Source organism: Mus caroli, chromosome 5, assembly GCF_900094665.2.
Source record: "Mus caroli chromosome 5, CAROLI_EIJ_v1.1, whole genome shotgun sequence".
NCBI classification, from domain to species: domain Eukaryota; kingdom Metazoa; phylum Chordata; class Mammalia; order Rodentia; family Muridae; genus Mus; species Mus caroli.
The window spans coordinates 91,209,349-91,231,885 of NC_034574.1; the positions used below are offsets into that span (position 1 = coordinate 91,209,349).

A 22,537-nucleotide genomic window follows, 5' to 3' on the forward strand; every position below is an offset into this window, starting at 1 on the left:
AAAACAAATCTACATCTGTTTTATAGGTTTTCACGATGAAGATAGGAAGCCTGAAGCAGATACTCAGTAATTAATAAAGTCATGTCTTAACATCTCGCATGATTGATGCAAGTTGACCCCATTGGGCGGCTTCATTGACTTGATTTTAAATGACCAATGAGTGATATATCATAGTGTTGTTTAAAGTTTCAAATATGTTTTCAGACAGAAATATTCCAAGAATGCAAGTCAGGTATATTTCTCAGATAAATAACAGCCACAGCATTACGTACGGGGAAATTCTCCCTTCTCAGGTTTCCCTAGGTTGAGATTCAGGGGCCTGTCATTAATCATTCATTAGGGTCGGTCCTCCAGTCAATGGAAGTTGAAGAGAGCTGTTAGCTAACTCCTCCAGGCAATGGATCATGGGGTCAGAGAGGACAACTGGGCAGTCCCAGTGTTCAGACTCAATTCATCCTTGCCTGGAGTTCAAGTGTGTCTGGTGTGTGTGTGTGTGTGTGTGTGTGTGTGTGTGTGTGTGTGTTCGAGGGCATTCACCTGTTCCAACACAGACATGGGTTTTCCTGAAGAAAAAGCTGGACACGTCGTGCATCGACAGAGTTTCTTAGAGGGCAGCCTGAGACCTGGCATAACAATTCAGGGTGGCTTTCTTATGGAGAAATAAACGCACGCCTTAGTTCTTTAATAAATCAATAACAGCAAGAAACCAGTCTTCTCTCCCACCCTGGGCCACCCCAAAGCCTTCCCAAGTTCTGCTGCCAATCAGTTTTTGGTTCCCTTCGGAAAGTGGTTCCCAGGCTCCAGATGGTAGGGGCCAGCAACCTGGAATGCGGGTGCTGGGTAAAGAGTGAGTTGGCTGGGACACATGTGACCACAGAGAACGGGAACCCATGCCCACGTTGCCGTCCGTCCGTGCCCCTTGCGTGGAGAGCAGCGCGCGCGGAGCCGATTCCGGAGCCGCTGGCTCGGGCAGGGGGTGGGGTGACTGGGTGGCTCATGACAACCGCTGGGTAGCATGACCCGTGCATGGTCGCAGCCAGCGTCCCGGGGGCAGCTTCTGAGGGCGAGACACCTCCTCCCACTCCCGGGATCGCATCTCCCTCCTTCTTCACACCCCCGCCCCCGGGACCGCGGCGCTCCCTCCCCGTACCGGCCGTGAGTACACAAAGCGGCGGGTGAGGGGAAGCTTCGCAGGCGTGCACGGAGCAGTGAGATCACTGGCGTTATAAATATCCCGGTGCCAGCGCCGAGATCCGCTCGGGTGGCCTCTCTCTCTCTCTCCCCCCCTCTCCCTCTCCCTTCCCCGAGGCTATGTCCACCCTGTGCGGCCAGGGAGGCAGCGCCAGAGGCACGCAGCCGCGCGGGGGCTACGGAGCCCGGAGCCAGCCCTGCAAGATGCACTTAGGACCCCCGCGGCCGGAAGAATGAGCCTGTCCTTGCTCTTCCTCATCTTCTGCAGCCACCTGATCCACAGCGCTTGGGCTCACGGGGAGAAGCGTCTCACTCCCGAAGGGCAACCCGCGCCTCCTAGGAACCCGGGAGACTCCAGCGGCAGCCGGGGCAGAAGTAGCGCGACGTTTTCTTCGTCTTCTGCCTCCTCACCAGTCGCAGCTTCTCCGGGCAGCCAAGGAAGCGGCTCGGAACATAGCAGTTTCCAGTGGAGCCCTTCGGGGCGCCGGACCGGCAGCCTATACTGCAGAGTGGGCATCGGTTTCCATCTGCAGATCTATCCGGATGGCAAAGTCAATGGCTCCCACGAAGCCAGTGTGTTAAGTAAGTTGCTCACTCTCCAACAAAACCTGTTCTGGGAGGGACGGTCAGGATTCCTTTGGGCCACGGGCACCTCTAGGAGCCCTAGCGTCTGGGACTCTGCTGGTTCTGGAAAGAGTCCGGTAGGGTTTCGTGGAGATGCGTCTACTCAGAGCAAGCAGACGCACCCTTCTGTCTTGGGTAGTAAGCATGGCTAAGCCCAGGTGAGGTTACCGTGGTGAGACAGGCAGCTCTTTTCCAGAATGCCCGGGCCGAAAAGACTAGCCACCCACTCTAGCTGGAGAGAGAGAAAAAAATAATGATAGAAGTAACAATCTTTCTCCTGGTACAATTTCTTTCTACTTATGAACTAGAACCGCATTTTTCTTTAAGCGTTAAGTATATCTCTATTCCCTGTACATAATTTACGTTAGTTTATGAAAAGACCCCATCTGAGTACTTCCATTCTCCAACTACAAATATCCTATATACCCCATATTATGTTTGTTTATTAATATCTCTATGTAACTCCGCATGCATAGGCATCTTTCACACGAATACATACATATGTAGATACATACATGCATACATAAGCGCGCGCACACACCAACTACACATGTCTACATAGAATATACGTGTACATGCGTTTTGGAAGGGCAAAGTTCTGCTTGCAAGAAAGCAACATGATTTGGAAAACCGGACAGACAGTATTATGACTAAGTCCGGTGCTGAGTTTAACAACATTTAGTAGGCTGAGACCCTGACAATACCTTGTTAGCCTTTGGTTTCCAGGGACAGATGGAGTAAAGTTCTTAATTTTAAAAGAATTACAGACGAGGTTGTAAATGGTTGTAAATTGAGCAAAAAGTGAAGAAAAAAAAAAAAAAAAAAAAAAAAAACAACCACCCAACCTGAAATTTTTCTGAGTTCTCTCTTTCTCCTTTCATCTTCACTTCCACCCCCACCCGCGTTCCCTCCACCCCATCTGCTTCTCTGGACCACCACGTTAATCATTCGCACTCCCCTCGCTGCTCTAAGCTGCTGAGGTAGGAGCGGAGGTTTGGAGCTGTGTGCATGCATGGGACTGTAGTTGTAGTTGTAATCCTGCAAGCAGTTTTCTCACTAGGTTCAGGTCGGGTTTCCAGCAGGGCTCAGTCCTCCAGATAAAAGCCACAGCAGGGACCGCTCAGACTCCCATGGAGAGCGGAAATGGGGCCAGGAGATAGTGCTGCGCAGTCACCTGCCCCCTCTTGTCTTCCTGGTGGCTCTCGGGTACACTTCACTAGACCAGTGTCCCCAGAAACTAGAACACTTTTGTTTACTCAGCTCCAAGAACCTCGGGCTTTATTTGTTGGGCTGACAGTCGGCTGGGGCCTGTGGGGAGGGTTTGGAAATTCAAGCACAGGTGGGATGGCTGACCGACCAGCCTCTTTCAATGAGTTAAGAGGATCAGGCTGGTGAGATCCGGTAGTAGCTTCCCGACAGGTGCTGTTCTGAGCCTGCCTGCCGGCTGCTTGCTTTGTCTTTGGAGAGCAACACTTCAGTCGGCTGAGGTGCAGGTGGAGAAGCAATGCACAACAGAGGGCCCTAGTCTCCCATCCCATTGAGTCTCAGGGCTTCCAATATGGTCCACATTGGACCCCTTCTCTTGACGTTCGAAAGAAACTTTGGTCTTTGTGTATGAAGGGAATAGTCCGTTCTGGTAAGGGTGGATTTTCTGATGCTCCTCGGAGATGTTACTTCTGTTTCAGTATTTCTGCTCACTCTCCTCATTTTGCAGGGTGCAGTTCTACCACAAGACAGCCTTTAGTCTCGACCTCAACAATTTTCTTAGCTCTTGTAGAAAAACTTTCTCTACTTTGTTGCTGTGAATGAGCACCAAGTATATACAACCTTTGCTTGCTCAGGAGAGACCCCAATAGCAGGTAGCTAGCAGTAGGTTGGGATCTCCTGTGCCTGGGGTAGCTTTGGAGTGCTAGGGAGCTCTGGTAACAGAACATTTAAAAAGCCCATTGAAGCTAAATGTGGCTGCAGTACAGGCCTTGCTAGAGGGGGATTTTTCAGAAACATAAATGAAGGAACTCGAGAGCAGATCAACAGATCATTTATCTAACAAAGAAACTAGCCAGCTACATATTATTTCCAAGGGCTAATTTATTTTAATTTAAAATCCTCATTGAAATTATTTAAAATCCTCATTGAAAGGTGGCCACAAACCAGAGGAGATGTATCCTAGACAGGGACTAATAAAACTTTGTAAGTAGCTTTTTCCTAACTCCCAACCTTGCAATTTTAAACAGCCATTCAGAGTTTAATTTGTGTCTTTCAAAAGACTGGCGTGCATGCATGCATGCATTCATTCATTCATTCATTCATGTACCCAATGTAGGATGCCTGCCTCAGAATGCGTGTTTTGGCTACTTATGTGCCATGTTTTCTTTTCCTTTTTTTTTTTTTGCATTTTCTCTGGCTTTGCCTTCCACAGACAGGTTTTTCTCAAAGAAAAGCATAACTTAAATCTCATAGTCACAGTCCTTTTGGTTATCAGTACTTCCCAACATAACTCTATGAATTGATTTTATGTGCAGTGGAAAGGCATGGGATTTGGAAACTTAAAATGGCTCTTTACACTTAGGTAGCCATGGAAGAAAAAGCAGCATCTATTTGCAATTGATTACTATAGTGCACTTTAAAGATATATATATATATATATATATATATACCTTAGACTTTGTATTGCTTAGAATATATGTAGAAACGTGTTTGTCTCTCACAAGAAAGACTGAAATGCATTGGGGGAAATAACCCTCAGTATGAAGGTGCTTTTGTTTGTTTTGTTTTTATGCCACAATGAGACTTTTTTTTTTAGATAAAATGTCGATTTTTACTTGATAATAAATATATTTGCCAATCATGAAGATTTGTTTAGTTTTACTATCAAAATCATGCTCTAGCCACAGATACTGAAACATCCCTTTAGGTGTACTTCAACTAGTCAGGCCCTGGTTTGCCTCACTCAATAGTGGGTACTATGCTTTACAGACAGAATATGGTATCTGGCATCTTGCATATGAACCCTTGTAGGAAGGAAATGCTGGGGAAAGATGAAGAATGGACATGACCAGGGGCTATGAGCTCTAACCCTGAAGAGAAATGAACAGCTGCTTTCCCTTACAAGCTGTCAAGTCTAGCTGCCATACAGTGTTTGACTTGACTTACCTGGAGCCATTAAAACTATAGAATGAGATAGCAGTTCAGAGGAAAAACTTTGGGTGACGGCTATTCAAAGCAGTCACACAAAATAGGAACCTTTCATTCATTCACATTTTGACTAGGAGGGTCCTCAATGTTACACTTTGTTCTGAAAAATCTGATTTGAGTATTCATTTCAGGATCATAGGCTCATCAGACATCACCCCAGGCTGGATAAGCCAGAATTTAATGTGCAGAGAAATTCAAGGGGGAGATTTCATCAATAATTTAATCAGCAAAAGACAGAGCTAAATTGGATCATTCAAGACTGAGATTCGATAACTTGGCAGAGGAGCATGTCGGTTACCATGGATGAGAGTAGAAAGACTTCAGTGTCGCCATGTTTTTCTTTTGGGGAAATTTCAAATGCTTTATTGAAAGCTTCTGAACACATGTAATATCTATGTTCTCTTAGCTTTTATTCTCCAGTCTGTAATAATGTGTCCCCCATCATCAATAGCATCTTCTGATATTAAGAGAGCTAAAGAACAGGAAAGGAAACTATGTATGCTTTTTTCTTACTGAGGTAAACTTATTCATAGTGTGTAATCATCCTCTGAAGTAGGCAGATTAAGGACCAATTGTAGAGACACCCAGAAACTTTGTCTCTTTCAACCTTTACATTTTACTAAGAAAGGCTTCTTCCTTCCATCACTGTCTCTCCTCTCTTCTCCTAATCATAGACACCTTGGGAAAGATGACACACCATCTTTAGTACCTGCATATGAATATATCCTGAGTTCTCCACACCCATCCCCAAACAGGAGACAGACACAATAAATAGTAAGAGCAACTCAAAACACATGAACCTACAAGGGGGTTGTCCCCAAGACAGTGCAACATCAAAGATAGTCACTGGTCCCTACAGGAGTCTACTTGGGTGTCCCCAAGACAGCACAGCATTGCAGTCAGTCACTGGCAGGTCTGTGAGACAATCACCTTCCATAATTTTGCTTAAGGACACTGTCTTAGCATCCACAGGGTGAATAACAAATTATTACCTTAAGTTTATCATCTCCAACTCCTAAAAATTAGAGGACAAATAATACTGACTTCATAAAGTCAGCTTTAGCGAAATGCACTTTGGGGTATATTAATTCACTATTTAACACACATGGATTTACAGTATTTCCTAGAATTCTTTAATGAGTTACTGAGATGTGTGCTCTCTTGGAGAGAGAGAGATGGAAAGCCCATTGTGAGTCATGCAGGATTGTGCTGGTATTCTAGAAAACCAGACTGTGTGAAATCATTAATATTAGTTTAGAAATTATGATTTTAACAATGACTCCAATATTAGGTTAAAAATTACATTAAGATTTAAAAGATTAATTACAAAGTTGCCTTGTGAAAAACAATTCTTATGCACACACATATGCATATACATGCTCACTTACATACATACATGCACACACACACACACACACACATATATATATATATATATATATATATATATATATATACTTATTAAGCTTTTAGGAACACTAAATCTTAAAATTACATAGTCTTTCCATTATAGGGCATTATGTGATTTTTATAATAGAGTTTATCATACAAACAATGCAATGTGTAATAACATTACACTTTTATAGGCATTACTTCATCATCTCCCCATATTTAAAATTAATTGCAATGAAAATGTATATAATCAACACACATAGAATAAAATACGCAGTGTATTGAGATGCAAGTTAATTGAGGCAAAATGAGTTCTTAAAAGAAGGTCTTATGGTCAGAAAACAGTCGTTTAGTTAAACAAGGACCTATTTTTTTAAACCAAATAAATATTTATAAAGCCATTTGATTTCAACATCTCAAAAGGTAGACTGAAAATATAAGAATTTGATCTTTGATACTGCTGAATATTTTCCTTAATGTAGGACCAATCTACATTTATAAAAATGAGCACATCCATAAGAAGAACAGAAAAGTCTTCATGTTCATTGTCTTCCTAATTATTAAGATACAGAAAAATATTGAATTTAAAAAGGATCAGAGAAAATGTTTGTTGGTCTACATTAGTATATGAGTGAACGCACCCTTAGCAATCTAGAGGCATGAGTACCCTGAACAACCATGAAGAGCTCATGGTCCAACCCTATTGTCTTCTCATGCCAATCATCCCACGTAGACGAGCTCTCGCCACGGCCCTTCCGTACTTCTGATCACATATGTGGTGTCTACATGTTCATCCCGAATCAGCTAAATATTTGAACTCAAGCTTTCAATATTATTCTCAAATTCTGATTCAAATATAGCTTTTTGTAAGAAGTGATGGCCATATTTTAATAACAATATATCCTACTATTTTTTATAAGGTTAAATCTCATGTGTGGAGTATATTTTAAATTTTAGAATGTTAAATACACCATGTAATTATACCTATTATACTCTATATAAACTGATGTATGTAACTTTACAAAGTATTCTGTGTGCTTTGCCAGTATCTGGTAAAGTGACGATGCTTCTAAGTTCCTGCATGTGTATCTCAATCAATTTTTATATTAGGCTCTACCTAAATAAAAATTAGAAATATTTGAAAGGAAATGATATGTGGAACAGTAGTGTCTATTAACACTAGTGTCCGTTACATAAGCAAAACCAGCTCTGGGTAAGGTGGGTTTTGTTTTGTTTTGTTTGTTTTTTGTTTTTTATGTTTTGTTTCTTTTCATTCTCCCGAAAAGACACAACAGTAAAGTGGTGCCTGCCATGGTTTTCTTATTCTGGGCTAAGACTGTCCAAAAACAACAATAACAAAACTGTTCCCCAGGTGTTCCCTTTTCTCTGTGAAACTTCTGAGTGTTTAAACACGGAGCTGAGTGAGCACATGGTGAGGACTGCAGATGCTCAGCTTGCGCTGTGCAGTAATAAGTCTTCAACAAACTGATTCACCTGTATGCACTCATCGCCCTCGTTGGCAAATTTAACCATTGTGCACAAGTCCTGTAGGGGAGAATGCTACTTCAAGGACACCTGAGGAAAATGTCACCTCCACAGAAGTATTTCCACAATACCCTAAGCAGGGTACATGCTTGAAACAATTGTGTCCAAGTGTTGAGGTCTGCTCTCTCCTCCTCTGAGTTTTCTTTGTTTTGTTTTCCTCTGTTCTAATGAACTATCTTGCTCTATTTCAGCTCTAATGAAATATACTGTTTCTATATTTTAACAGTATTATGTGTATAACTAACAAGAATATATTCTCCCCACTCATGTTTATATATAAAGTCTTTTGTGACTTTATATATTAGCCAGGCTTTCTAGCTATGTGCAGAGCACACACTGAACCTTTTAAAAACCCTCGAGGAATTGCAGTGAACAGTTTCTTGACTCAGCACATGTGGGTCTTGAAATGATTGCAGGAAATAAAGGGACTATGGCTTGACACACAGACTGTGCATCACACAGTCACAACATCGTAGATCATTACACTTTTCTAGGAAATGACTTAAAGCGCAATATGTCTCAAAACGTAATTCATTAAACAATTCACAGTAGTGTAACTTATATTTTCAGCATCTTAGGTGTGGTTTTTATGGTTTTAAAAGATTGTTTTATGTAAGAAATTATAACTTTCCAGGCTTTTGAATTTTTTTATACTTGTGGAATAGTAACAAATTAGAATTATCTAAAAAATATTTTAAAAGCCTCTCTCAATACCTTCAGGGCTTGAGAAGGATCTATTGTCAAATTTACTAAAAACAACCTGCTATGTGCAAATACAGAATTACCGAGGAAGCAGGGTAAAGTTTCCAAATCTTGAAATAAGTCATTCCGAGTGTACACGCAGTGTTAGCCATTCTTTAACATGTTGGAGGTCACAAAAGGTCATTCTATGTTCTTTCATTTAATCTCAGTAGTAATGACTGAGAACAGTTGACGTAGTAGACATTGAATTCTTCACAGTTCTGTATAGAAGAGTCTGTGTTTTATTTTGGGATTTTTTGTCATCCTAGGTATTTTGGAAATATTTGCTGTGTCTCAGGGGATTGTAGGAATACGAGGAGTTTTCAGCAACAAATTTTTAGCGATGTCAAAAAAAGGAAAACTCCATGCAAGTGTAAGTAGAAACCCCTTTGTGTTTGTTGAAAAGTGCTCCACCGGTTGTACGTCTGTAACAAAGTGAAGAGATTGTTTTTGAAATGAGTGGATAAGATAGACCATTTGCCTAAGGAACTTATTTTACCTGGTAAAAATGATATGTATGTATAACCAATTGTGAATCTGTCTGTGAGTCATTATTGGAACATGTCTCTGTTTTGGAAACAAATAGAACCTTCAAGGCTGTAAATGTACTTGTAAACAGCCTTTGCAAACGGATTGCCATTGTTAGTTTTCTAGAGAGCCCTGGGCGAGACTTGTCACAGGAGTGAGCTATTCCGTGGCCTCACATAAACTTTACATTTGGTGGCATGTGTGTTTAATAGACAGAGGGGTTCTTCATTGATTTTACAGATTACTCATGATATCAATTTGAGGTCTAAGTAATATATGTTTCCATGTAAGGAAGTAAAGGACAAAAGCGACACCCGCCAAGCCTCTCACCTCCCAGAGAGAAACTGTGCTCGAGGAAGCAGGGGCATTTCTGTCTTGTCTTTTTTTTTTTTTTTTTTTTTTTTTTGTCACTTCAATTATAATTACTTAATACTAATCTTGCATTCAAAAGTTTTCTTCAGAGTGCTTACACATTTTATCATCATTTTAAAAATTATTTGCTTCTTAGCTTTTACCACATCTAGATTCTGTTTGTATTAGTGTATATGTGTCACACTTAAAAGTAACTTTGGGCTTTTTTGTGATGAAAGAGATTTTTCTTAACACGACATAAATTTAAAAGGCAATTACTCCTTAAAGTTAGTCCTTTAATTAATAGGAAATGACTAGTTGAATATTTCTTTTGTAATTTTCAAAGGGTACAGGGAAATCTAACTCGAGGATGAAACCAATTGACACCAGCTTCTAAGCCCTCCTTATTCTACAGATCTTGAAGAACCAACCAGAATTCCACACTTTTCTATATGGAAAGCTCCACAATGTCCTTTCCTTTGCATCCAAAGGGATTAATAACTTCTGGAGAACGCTATATCTATTTGGAGTTTTGTGAGATGGTAGATATAAAGTCCTTAGGACAGCAGTTGGGGCCTTGTGAGTTTTTTTTTTTTTTTTTTTTTTTTTTTTTTTTTTTTTTTTTTTTGGTTTTTTTTTTGTCCTGGAACTCACTTTGTAGACCAGGCTGGCCTCGAACTCAGAAATCCGCCTGCCTCTGCCTCCCGAGTGCTGGGATTAAAGGCGTGCNCCACCACGCCCGGCTGTGAGTTTTTAATAAACAGTGTGAATTATTAAATGCAGGAAGCTAAACATAATGTAACGTAGCAAACCACCACAATCTGGGATTAATGAAAAGCCTTTGTTAAACTCTTTCATCATTAATTTCAAGAATTATAAGAGCAATTTATTTTGTTTCTGTGTTGTTTTACTCCAGTAAGGACTAACACAATTTTTCTTAAAAAAACAAACAAACAAAAAAACGAAGGCTATAACTGAACAAGTAAAAGTCACATTTCATTCATTTCTGTGGGAAAAATCAGACATCTCTCATTTTGTTAAGGATAACGTTTGATCACTAAAAAGTCACATCCAGGTTGGAAAATAATGACTTTTCATTGTTCTGCTTTAAGGCTCTAAAGCCTTCAAAGCCTCAGTGTCCTAAGATACGAGACAAGTAAAGAGATCACCTCTTAAGGGTTTGTCTGAGGAATGAAAAATTGTAACACTGAAAATGTTCTCATCTGCCGTACTTGTGCATACAAAAATAGATGGAACTCGGGCCAGCGTGAGGATAATTGCCACAGAAAGCAAAGTATTATAAATGGATGCCAATTAGAAGGGTCAAGCTGAGAGGTCAGGATATATGATTCCTCCGTCAAATGCAAGTAACTAGTTTCTAGAAATTTGACCCAAATGTCTAAGGACGACTGGTGGAAATAATGCAGATAATGCAAAAAACAGCCATCTGTTATTCTTCCTCATGCTGGCAGGCCAAAGTTATTTCATGGGATAATGACTTTTAAACAGTACAAAGCAAGTCTTGCTCTTGTCACTCAATGGGCTTCTTAGATACAAAAGTCATTCTTGTGACTTTGAGCTGAACTGGAGATAAAAAAAATTAAGCCCCACAATTGTGCCCAAACCTCCATTCTCTTATCTGAGCTTTTATTAGCACTTCCCCCCCCCCCCGATGGAAACCTAATTAAATTATGAAGTGATTTATTTTTAAAGAAGTCGAGTTTAGAAACAGCATTAATCATAGCAATTATCGGCTTTATGCCCAGCCACTTTGTTTTCCTGTTCTCACTGTACTGGAACACGTTAGAAACACTCTTCTAACTTTCAATGTGTTTACCTGCTTTGGTTTTGACGCTTACAGAATGATTATCACCCAAACTACTAACCCACACTCAGTAACACGTAGTTGGTGAGTTGCTTTATAGTAACAACCTTGCAGTGGCCTTGGAGAGCACCTTTCAGCTTCTTCATCCGAACTGAAAGTGAGTTAGACGTGTAAGGTAGCCAGGTAACTCTCGAGAAAATGATTCCCCTAAGGTGGAGTGTCCATTTCAATCCAGTTCTGATAACAGAGCTTAAGCTGGCCACCAGGCTACGGTGATGTCGTTTCACAGTTCTGCAAAGGACCTTCCACTCACATGACCACATCACCCACTGAGGCACATGACCTCATCACCCACTGAGGCAAGGAAAGAGGCTGGAGAGGGGTAGTTATTTCCCTAAGGTTACATAGTTGTAGGATTGAAAGGAAACTGTGTCCTTTTCAAATTCCACCTTTAGATATCCAAATGGTTTGCAGACATAAGTTAGTTTAAAAGATAGCATTGTGTTTGGGAACAAATTACATTGTTTCCATGTGCTTATAGGAATTATTAAGCTATAGCCTTACACCATATGTCAAAAATGAAGACTATGGCAGACCATTAAGAGCATTTATAGCACGCTGTTAACTAGCAAAGAGGGAAGGAAATTCTAGACCAGATGTGTAAAGTTATAAATTAATTTCCACCGTCTCACCTTCCCTTGGATTCATAACATTTATTTTGGCCCTAGCCTTTCCCCCAAACTCTCCAGTACTTGATTTTAGTCTACAGAGGAGGGGATATGTCTGCCACAGAGCTTTACACAGACATATTCATTCGGTGTGACAATGGGTCACTTAGGGAACCCCTCTGGAGGCTAACTTTCAAACAGAAAAGAACTGCTTGGTTCCCCCAAATCCTCAAGCAGTGACTGCTACTTTTTTTGTGGGTGTGGGCAAAGATAGCAGACTGCAATGGTCTGCCTGGAGCAGCATGAAGGAGGCACGCTGGTGCTGACAGAATTGTCCCGTTTGTCAATGTCACAATAGGAGTTTTACTTGAACCTCCAAGAGTGGACAGGTGGTGTTGAAGCTCTCACCCCATCCCCTCATCCACACTTGAGCACCTCTCCTCAAAACCATTCACAGATTCCAAACACACAAGATAGCCATATTCCACTGTGTGAATTTCCCAGCACACTTGAAAAGAATTTAATTAAAAACATATATTTTTCCATACAACCTATTCTGATGTTGGTTTTTCCTCTCCCACCTCCTCACAAGATCCTCCCCACTTCCCACTTCCACAAATCCATACTCTTTCTCTGTGTGGAGAGAGAGAGAGAGAGTGTGTTTGGGCTGAAAGTTTATGGTCTTTTTGTCAAAATGTGTGAGGAGTTCTGGACAGGAGAAGAGCATGATTGCTTCCTAGAGAGGCAGCAGGGTTAGTCAGGGTATCACTGTGGCTCCCATTCACTGTCTTAAACTGTTCTGGATGAAGGCCCTTGCTGTGTCCTCTCAGGCTTTCAGCCTGTTGCCCTCACGTTTGGGGCCACAGGACCTTTCTGGCTCTTCCGACACAGTTTAGGTGTGAAGAGTGAACACCTCTGGGTATGCAGTTAAGCCCAATTCCGCTCCACACTTGTGTCACGTTATCGAATATTCTGTGTTTTGCTTTTATAGTTGAAATAAACAGGAAAACTATAGTGGCTGCCTGAAGTGGTGGCCCTGTTTTCCATGAGACAGTGTGTACAGAGGTCTTGCTGTAGTGCCTGGAAACTATTATCACTGGCCATTTAAACAAATCTTCCAGAATGTGTTCTCCGGCAGCTGGTGGGTGATCTCCAATGTCTCCTTCTGATTTCAAGGTCAAGCAGCTTCGGCTCCTCGGCTATTTAGATTAGCCTAAATCCTACTCGCCATTAGTCCTTCTTCCTTGGGACATCACTGTTTGCCCACACAACAGCCTCTTATCTGCTAGGTTTTCCTTTTGCCAAGGAATCAAATTTGAAGGCAAGGTTTCCAAGCTCACACCCGCAAAGGGGGGGAGGGGAGTTCCTGTTCTCATGGTCTTCTGGTCCCTTTGGAGTCCTACAGTCCATTTTAGTATGGAAAATTATAAATCTTGGGGAAGTTGGAGGTCATATGTGCTTCAGTGTTTTCATGAAGTATACATGGTAGCTTGTTACATATTGGGAAAAAACAACTATCCAGAGAAAGGCATATGGTCAAATGGTTATTTCCTTATGTCTCTGGGTTTTAGGGGATCATGTTTGGAAGGAAGTCTAATTGCAGAGTTTACGAAACAGGCTTGGAATGTGTGCTGATCAGCCCTGAGTGAGGATTAGAATATTCTCCTTTCCTGGGTTCAGAGGGTGCCAGCTGGCTAGCCAGTCTGGACTGGACATCCAGCACTGGGGGCAGTGAGTGAGGAGCCAACAGCCCCCCAAGCTCAGCATGTTTAGTAAAAGGGGAAACAGAAAGACAGGAGCAACACTTACAATTATCTCCTGGAAACATAACCTATTGCAAGCCCCACTTCCTGTCACAATCACGGGTTCTAGGTATAGAAATGTCATTAGCACAGTAAGAGCTCACTTCTATGTAAAAAGGAAAGAGACTGTGATTTGCCATCCAGAATGAGTTTGCAGTTAATTCCTGTACCAGCCTTTAATTTTTCCTTCTGTCAGGTTGATGAGAAGGACTTTGTTGAAGAAATGTGGGGAAAATGAAGGGACTTGTTGATTCCAATTACAAGTTGTTTAAAGCAAGTATAGCGCGCCATCACTGATGGCTTAGGGGATGGTGCTTAGCAGGTATCAGTCTTTAAGGATGGAAGAAATTCAGAGTAAGTCGTCTATATAAATGTGAGGAGACAAGTCTCAGTCAGGAAATGAGAGCCATGTGCCCAATCTGGTACTTGGAACTGTGGGACTTTAGGTGGACAGTGTCTTTACTCTTTTGACTCAAAGCCAAACAATAGTATCTTGATTATTGCAGGAGGTAAATAATGCAGGCTGATCATGGTATATAGAGTAGTGCAGTTTTACAGGGCTATTAAAGACACCAGAAATCAAGCACCCGTTTCCTTCCCCTGGTCTTCAGATACTCTTTTTACCTTGCCTCCATCACTATTCTCTATCTGCTGGTGATTCAAGTCCAAAACTCCCATCTCCCGCTTACTAAAATAGAATCTCTGGAGATACAGCCAGGGGTATAAGCATCTTAAATCTGCTCTATGATTAATTTTTTAAAAGTTATATTGATGTCCTTTTAAGCTGTTTATTTTGAAGCCATCTGAATATCTGTATAAAAATTTTAAGCCTTCTGAGGTTATGGACAACTAAACTATAAATCTGCTATCTGATTGATTTTTAAGACAATTCCTGGTTGGCATTTGCTGCTGTCTTACTGGAATGGTTATTGTTAAACCCAGTAATCCCTTGACTTCTCAGTAAGAATAATGAAGCAGAGAAGGGTGAGATGTCAAGTGTCAAGCAGGAGCTACGGCCCTGCTGGGATAGCACAGCAGAGCTACCATGGACCTCCATGGGACATACATGGTGAAGGGTAAAGGGCAGCTCCTTTGGGCTTGCATCTCCCTACATCAGGACACAGCTATACACAGCAACACTGGTAAAATAAAGGCAGGAGCCAAGCATTACTGAACATGGGCAGGGGAGCCAGAAGCTGGGATCCATGCAGTCAGAAAACTGCTTAAAGCACACCTTGGCTGATACTTGTTTTTATTGCAGCATAGAGTAACATTTTAATTATTTGGGTTAAGTTAGTTCTTTCTCGAATTTATAACTTTTAGGAGGATGAAGGCAACCAATGAAAACATGGTAAAATAGATAAATAGATGAAACGCCTTATAAGCTCTGTGTGTTAGGTGCCGTCTATCCAAATTTACTTCGGTTGGCACCTTGTTCATGCACTGCATCTTCATCTGTCACTGTACATTCTGAGCACTGATATTTGCGTAGCCCTGGCCGGGAGCTAGAGATCCTTGGATTGAGCTTTCCCAGTGCAGAGATTACAGGTGTTCGGCAAGAACCTTTAACTAGCACCCATAGTTTAGAATGGATTCCACACTGGGAGAACACACAATAAAATCTAAACACTACTTATTTATTTGCTTACTGATTTACTTATTTGTTTCTTTGTTTATAAATTAGCCCACCAGTTGCCTCCTTAGCGCAGTAGGTAGCCCATCAGTCTCATAAATCAGCCCACAAAGTATTAGAGTTCACTGTTTTCAAAGACAACTTGTGGTTATTCATTTTCTGTTTCTTTTCTCTCAATCTCGACCCCTCCCTTGTGATCAAGTGCTAACCCCCCACAGCTACTTCCTGTCTCACTTTTGCTACCACGCTTACCTTCTTTAACTCCCTCCCCCTCTTCTGGTCTCCTTTCTAACATGGCCTGTATCCACTTCTACCTCTCACCCACATTAATTTAAAAAACAAAAACAAACAAAAAAAACACCTAAAGACTCAAGAGAACACATGAAGTTAGTCTTTCTGTGTATTGCCTACCTAGCTTGATATAATACTCTTCCACCAGATGTCTGAAATGTTCCTGAGTTCACTACTCTTTACAGCAGAATAAAATTCTACTTTGTGTAAGTACCACGCTTCCCTCACCCAGTCTTCCCTGGATCATCATCTAGAATGGTTGCATTTCCTTGCTAGTGTGGATAATGCAGCAATGGAGATGTGAATGTCTCTATGGTGGGATACAGTGTGGTGTCTGAAGATGCTCAGGGTCATATAGTAGGTCCAGATAGATTTCCATGGTGGCCACATTGGTTTACAGTCTCAATAGTACATAAACTTTCCTCCTTCCTCCATCTCCACTGTCATCTGCTGCCATTTGATGTCTTGATCTTGCCATTCTGAGATCAAACTCAAAGAAGTTTTAATTTGCAGTTTCCCAATGTGCACTTCCCCAATGGCTAGTGATGTTGAATGCCTAAAAAAAAAAAAAATACATATTGATAACTTGTATTTCCTTTTTGGAGAATTGTCTGCTCATGCCCACGTATTAACTGGCTGTTTGATTTTTCTTGGTGTTTAAGTTTTACAGTTCTTTGTGTATTCTAGATACTAACTCTCTGCAGCATTCTGCAGAATCCCTGATAGCTTTCTTTGCTCAGAGAAATGCTCCAATTTCAAATGAGTCCATCTGTTGATTATTGGGGTATACTATTCCATAGGCTACAGGAGTCCTGTTCAGGAAGCTCTTACCAGGAGCTATAACTTGAAATGCATTCCCTGTTGTTTTCCTCCAGGAGCTTCTGCACTTTGGGTTTTGAGGTGAGGTCTTTAACTCACTTCACGGGTATCTTTGTGCAGGGTGAGAGATGGACTTATAACTTATTTCCTTTGCAGGCAGAGGTCAGTTTTGCCAGCACTGTTTCTTGATCCCTTTATCAAAAATTAGGTAGCCATAGCCTAAAGTACAGCGTTTGGCAATAACAAACTCTTGCTTTCCTTAGCATTGTATGTATCCCCTTCCTCTGTGTAATGATTTGGATATTTAAGCAAGCATGATTTAATTGCTTAAATTTTACTTGTTTTGACAGAAACAGTAAATTACAATAAATTAGTTGGTTTGAATATTTCACTTTAATGTTCAACTCAGGGCCTCTTGATTGTAACTTGTTTAGACTCTTGTAAAATGAAAGAGAAATACACAGATAATTTAATTCATTAAGGAAGACTGGAAGGGCTTATATGCCTATATAGTGTTTCTCTGTAGAAGCTGTAAATGCCCTAACATTTGGCTACACAGTCAGCAACAGTTATCAAATCAATTAAAACATATCTGAAACAAAGATGGTGATAATCCTGTTTTCTACTTTTCTTTCTTTGCTGAGACAAAGTCTCACTGAACTCCTGGCCATTCTCTCGGTTTTACTCTCCTGAGTGCTAAGATTACAGCTGTGTGCCATCCTGTCCAGCAATGATAGTGATCTGAGGCATTGCTGCCCTAGTGAGAGACAGTAGGTGAATGCTAAAGTTATGGCTGATTTCAGTGGCTCATTTAGCATTTGATTTACCTGTCTATATCAGACCTTTGATAATGAAAATACCTATGGCAACTTCACTCTTCCCCTTAAGGAAGTAATGCATGCCTACCATTTAAAAACCATAATCTTTATTGGAAAATGTCCTATAATTTAAAGGAGAATGTAGCATGAAATTCCCTTAGAAACGCTCAGAATGTCATCATCAACTTCCCCCAGCCCCAAGACTCAGGGAAAGATGCAGAAGAGGAGGCAGAAGGGGAGCGTAAGAGCTCGAGGGTATGGAGGATATCAAGGAAACAGGGTCTCCAGACACAACAGGACAGATGCACACATGAACTCACAGAGACTGTCAGCACGCATAGGGCCTGCACAGGTTAAAGCCAGATGGGGCCTCAGAGGTGAGAGGGGATTGGACACAATCTCTCATTCCTAACCCAGAACCTGTCTCCAAATGACAGCTTGCTTGCGAAGAAGAGTCAGTTTTCTCTTGTGGAGTCTCACTGGTGTACAAATCACACTTAAGGACAGGCAGGCCTGATACCCCATAGTAGAGTCACACAAAATGAACTCAGGGATACTTTTGTAGGAATTTTTGTTTGTTTTTTTTTTCTCATATTTCTTGTTTGGACACTTAAGAAACCTCACTGGTATTTTGCTTGTGTCTTATGGTTTTTGATTTTGTGTTTTTTATGGGTTTTGTTTGTATGTGTTCCTTGTGCCTTTCCTTTTTGATAATCCTACTCTCTTTTATTTGCTTGTTTGTTTGAGAGAGAGAGATAGGGGGAGAGAGAGAGGAGGCATGGCGTTGGATGGATGGAAGGTGGGGGTCATGGGAGGAAATAAGGGAGGGAAAGTAATCAAAATTATCATTTGAAAATTTTATTTTCAATAAAATAGTTTTTAAAAATATCACTCTAGAAAGTAATTTTCCAACTTTTTTAAAGAGTCGTTGTATCCACTTTGGTAAATGTATATGTATTGTGTTAGGCCCATGTTTTCTGGTCACTTGGCTCTTGAGATGTTCCACGCTAATCATTGCATTAGAGATACTCTGTTTAGTCACCATTATATCTTTGAGAAGGCATGAATAATGATGGCAGCCGTCAGTCCTTTGAGATGAAGCTAGATTTTCTAATGAGAAAGGCCAGGGAAAGATTTGTTTAAATAGTTCTGGTACATCATAGATGGGGGACATTTTTCAAACAAAATACAAATTAGAAGTCAATTAAGAAAACACAAACAGTCTGATTCTCTTTACTCCGGCTTTCAAGTGGAAGGGATAGTGAGCTGCACACAGCGTACAGGGCATCAGCACGGTGTTATCGCTACATGTGACCTCTGAAGGATGGGCTGCTTCAACAGCCAGCACCTTTGAAGGACTTTCTAATGAACTTCAGAGCATGAAACCTTCAGAGTGGAGAAAGTCTCTAAGTTGAATAGTTTTAGAGGCCGAGTAAGTGGATTTTCACTCTAGGATGGAACTGATACATTTTTTTAAAGATATATTGTATATGCATGCTACTATGAACATGTGCATGTGCATATGTATGTGTCCGACACCTCCTAGGAAAGAGGGCGTGTCTTTACTTACTTAGAAACCAGGGGAGTAAACAAGACTAAACAATGCAGCCCACTTCAAAACCCTACATGCCAGTGTGAGCCCTTGTTATCTGGCAACATTGTTAAGTAAAAAGAGTTTCATTGTTTGAGATGCTAAAGGTTAAAACCAGGTCCTCTCAGATACTCAAGAGTCTAGCACCAACCCGTTTGAGGCTCAGGTCTGTTATTCTGTTATTCAAGAAATGCACCACATCTTTCTTGTCCTTTTGTGGAATCACAAACAGCTGAGATGTTTAAAATTTTTATTTTAAAGTGTAACTGCAAGCCAGGTGTGGCAGACAGCTTTATACCTTTAATCCCAGTATTTGGGAGGCAGAAGCAGGTGGATCTCTGTGAACTTGAGTCCAGCCGGGTCTAAAGAGTGAGTTCCAGGACAGCCAAGGCCATGGAGAGAGCCCCTATCTCAAAAAAACAAAAAACAAAAAACAAAAAAAATAACCCAAAAAGAAAAACATAAGAACAAGCAAACAAACAAATAAACAAAATCTACCCTCTGTCAGAAGATAGTTTCTGGGAGTTTAATTTCTGGGAGTTCGAGGCTAGACTGATCTACATAAAGTTTCTGTCCAGCAAGGGGTATAGAGTAAGACTTTGTCTCACAAAAACCAAACCAAACCAAACCAAACAAACAACAAAACATTGAAATCATAAGTATGTTTATTTAAGTGGGAAAGCCTTTTAAAGAGCTAAATAGCTATAGATAAAGTTAAATTGAATTTATAAAGAAAGTTTCTTTAATAAAAACTGGGAACAAATAATGTACAGCATTATTATAAGGGTCATGACAGCACCCTCTCTGCAGACCCTGGCTGGCAGTTTGGGAATTAAAGACAAGAATATATATATATATATATATATATATATATATATATTCTTCATAGCCATTGCTTTGAGCCTAAGTGTAAAGACTAAGGAGACCGCTGGGTCGTTGTGACATAGGACTTTGATCTCGGCACTCTCGAGGCAGAGGCAGAAGCAGGCAGATCTCTGTAAATTTGAGGTCAGCCTGATATATATATATAGCAAGTTTCAGGATAGCCAAGGGCAAGACTTTAATCCCAGAACTCCAGAGGCGGAGCAGAGGTAGACAGATCTCTTTGAGTTCAAGGCTCTGGCCTACAGAGCAAGTTCCAGGCCAGTCAGAGGCTATACAGAGAAACGTGTCTAGAATCCCTGCCCGCTTCCCCCAAAACACAAACTTGGGGCATCTGTTACACAGAAATAAAAATGTTAAAAAACACTGTAAAGTTGGTTGTGTCTTTGGATTTGCAGAGGTAGAAATTTGTTTATGGGAGTGTTATTAACGGATTTGTGTACTTTTCCTTGAGGGTCGAGACGTTCAGACTTCAGTGTGTGATCTTCATTATGGAGAAAAATTGGGTATTATTAGAAAAAGCAAGGCACAGAACATTTTCTACACAGACGCATACCACAGCGGGGAAAGCCACCCGTTGTTCTCAAACCCAAGAAGTCTTTACAAATGGGACTCTCTGAAATTGTGAGCCTTGTTAGTCTGGACTAGTACAGGAACTCCTAAGCCATTCAAGGTTTGGGGTTCTCTTATGTTTGATGGGAACTATCAATCCCTTTCTTGGGAATATGTGTTTGTTCACATAGTGGCCATGTAGGCAGGGCTTCTGTTCTGCATAGGAGCCAAAGGATAAGAGCTTAAACAGTAGTCCCAGGTCATGGTAGGAAAACCGGAGTTCACCCGCACTGTCCCTCCGTCGTATACCTCCAGATTGCTCAACTTAGCAGACAAGCTCTTTTGGGGCTGGCACCCGCTTGCTTTGTCAGCCCCATCTCTTGTCCTTTCTGCCATACATCCCAAGTAGAAATCACACGGCAGCACTAGTAAGTGTTCCCAGTGTGCGCACACACATTCATGTTCCCCCGGGGGCTCTTTCTCAGCCATACACCATTTTACTACTGTCTCGCGCATGACACAGCCACAATGCTGCGCTCCCACCAACCACCTCTGCGGCTGACATTGTACTCCCTGTCCAGAGAGGTCACATGACCTGTTATCAACAGCTGCACCTTGGTGGACTCTTCCTTTCTGGGCATCCAAGCTAGCTTGACTGTGTGGGTGTGGATAAGACTCAGGTAAAATGTTGCCGATGACTCTTTTCTTCCCGGCATCAGCTGTACTTTCTTTCTTGAACCACATATGTGAAGAGATATTTTTTTTCCTAAAGAACTTTAACACATGCAATATTAATAGAGCCATATGCCACCACTCTCTCAGCATCAAGAATCACACTGATAACACTGAAAATGTATGCCTGTTTGAAAAGAGTCACATGACTCTGATAACTACATCCCTTGTGGGAACGTGGCCCTCTGCTAACACAAATGCTTGTTTGATTGGGCAGTTGTTTCTTAGGAATCAACAGATCTATTTTTTTTTTAATGACTTAGAGGGGAAAATATTAAGTTAAATTTTAGGTACAATTTTTAAAAACAGTAACAGTATTTATACATATTAAAATGAGAGTTCACAACGCTTAAGTAGTTCCAAGAATTTGTGTTAACAATGATACTGTCACCTAAGCTTAATGAATAAAAATTGTGTTGCAGAGGTAACTTAGAAATATATAACCCACCCTGAACGCGCGCGCACACACACACACACACACACACACAGAGCTAACTCTAAAAAGAACATATCTTTATAAAAGGGAACAGAATAAGGGTATCCCAAATTCATCCAACTTTTGGATTTTCAAAACTTAGTATTTATTATATGTTGAAATATTGTCACAGCTTAAATGTTCTCTTTCCTCCTCCCCCCGTCCCCCAGGCCAAATTTACGGATGACTGTAAGTTCAGGGAGAGATTCCAAGAAAACAGCTATAATACCTATGCGTCCGCGATCCACAGAACTGAAAAGACAGGCCGGGAGTGGTACGTGGCCCTGAACAAGAGAGGGAAAGCCAAGAGAGGCTGCAGCCCACGGGTCAAACCTCAGCACGTCTCCACCCACTTCCTACCCAGGTTCAAGCAGTCCGAGCAACCGGAACTTTCCTTCACTGTCACTGTTCCAGAAAAGAAAAAGCCACCGGTGAAACCAAAGGTGCCCCTGTCGCAGCCTCGCAGAAGTCCCAGCCCAGTGAAGTACAGACTCAAGTTTCGCTTTGGATGATGCTCGTCCGCCAGGGCCTTGTGGGAAACAGCTCTCTCTACAGGCGTCATCGGAACCCTGAAGGAAACTCTCGGATACAGCATCCCTCTGCTGTGCCTACACGAGTGGAAGTCAGGTCATTTTGTTCCGCTTTGACTGGAACTAAACTGCTTTCTAAAATTTAAATCGAAACAGAAGTGGGATTCTCTGTAGCAATCCAGGGAGTTCATCTCTTCAGATCACCAAGGTTATAAAGGCTTCGTGATTTGAGGATGGTTAGCATTCTGCAATTTCAGACCAGTTCGATAGCCTGGGACTATGTACTTTTCTCATTTTTACAGATCAACCGGAAAGAACATACATGATACATGTTTATTTTTGTTTTCCAAAG

General features: G+C 41.3%; 1 protein-coding gene across 2 annotated transcripts; it reads left to right on the forward strand.

The window, feature by feature from the left end:
- The first annotated feature begins 1,260 nt into the window (after positions 1–1,260).
- Positions 1,261–22,196, forward strand: Fgf5 (fibroblast growth factor 5). 2 transcript variants are annotated; one of them, XM_021163856.1, is made up of 3 exons: positions 1,261–1,773; positions 8,958–9,061; positions 21,826–22,196. In XM_021163856.1, exons 1-3 carry the CDS (start codon positions 1,425–1,427, stop codon positions 22,165–22,167), a joined length of 795 nt encoding a protein of 264 aa, XP_021019515.1. In that variant the 5' UTR covers positions 1,261–1,424; the 3' UTR covers positions 22,168–22,196. The 2 variants fall into 2 exon arrangements, with proteins under 2 accessions (XP_021019515.1, XP_021019516.1); XM_021163857.1 differs by lacking the exon at positions 8,958–9,061 and having other exon boundaries at positions 1,425–1,773; positions 21,826–22,076.
- Positions 22,197–22,537: the final 341 nt, after the last annotated feature.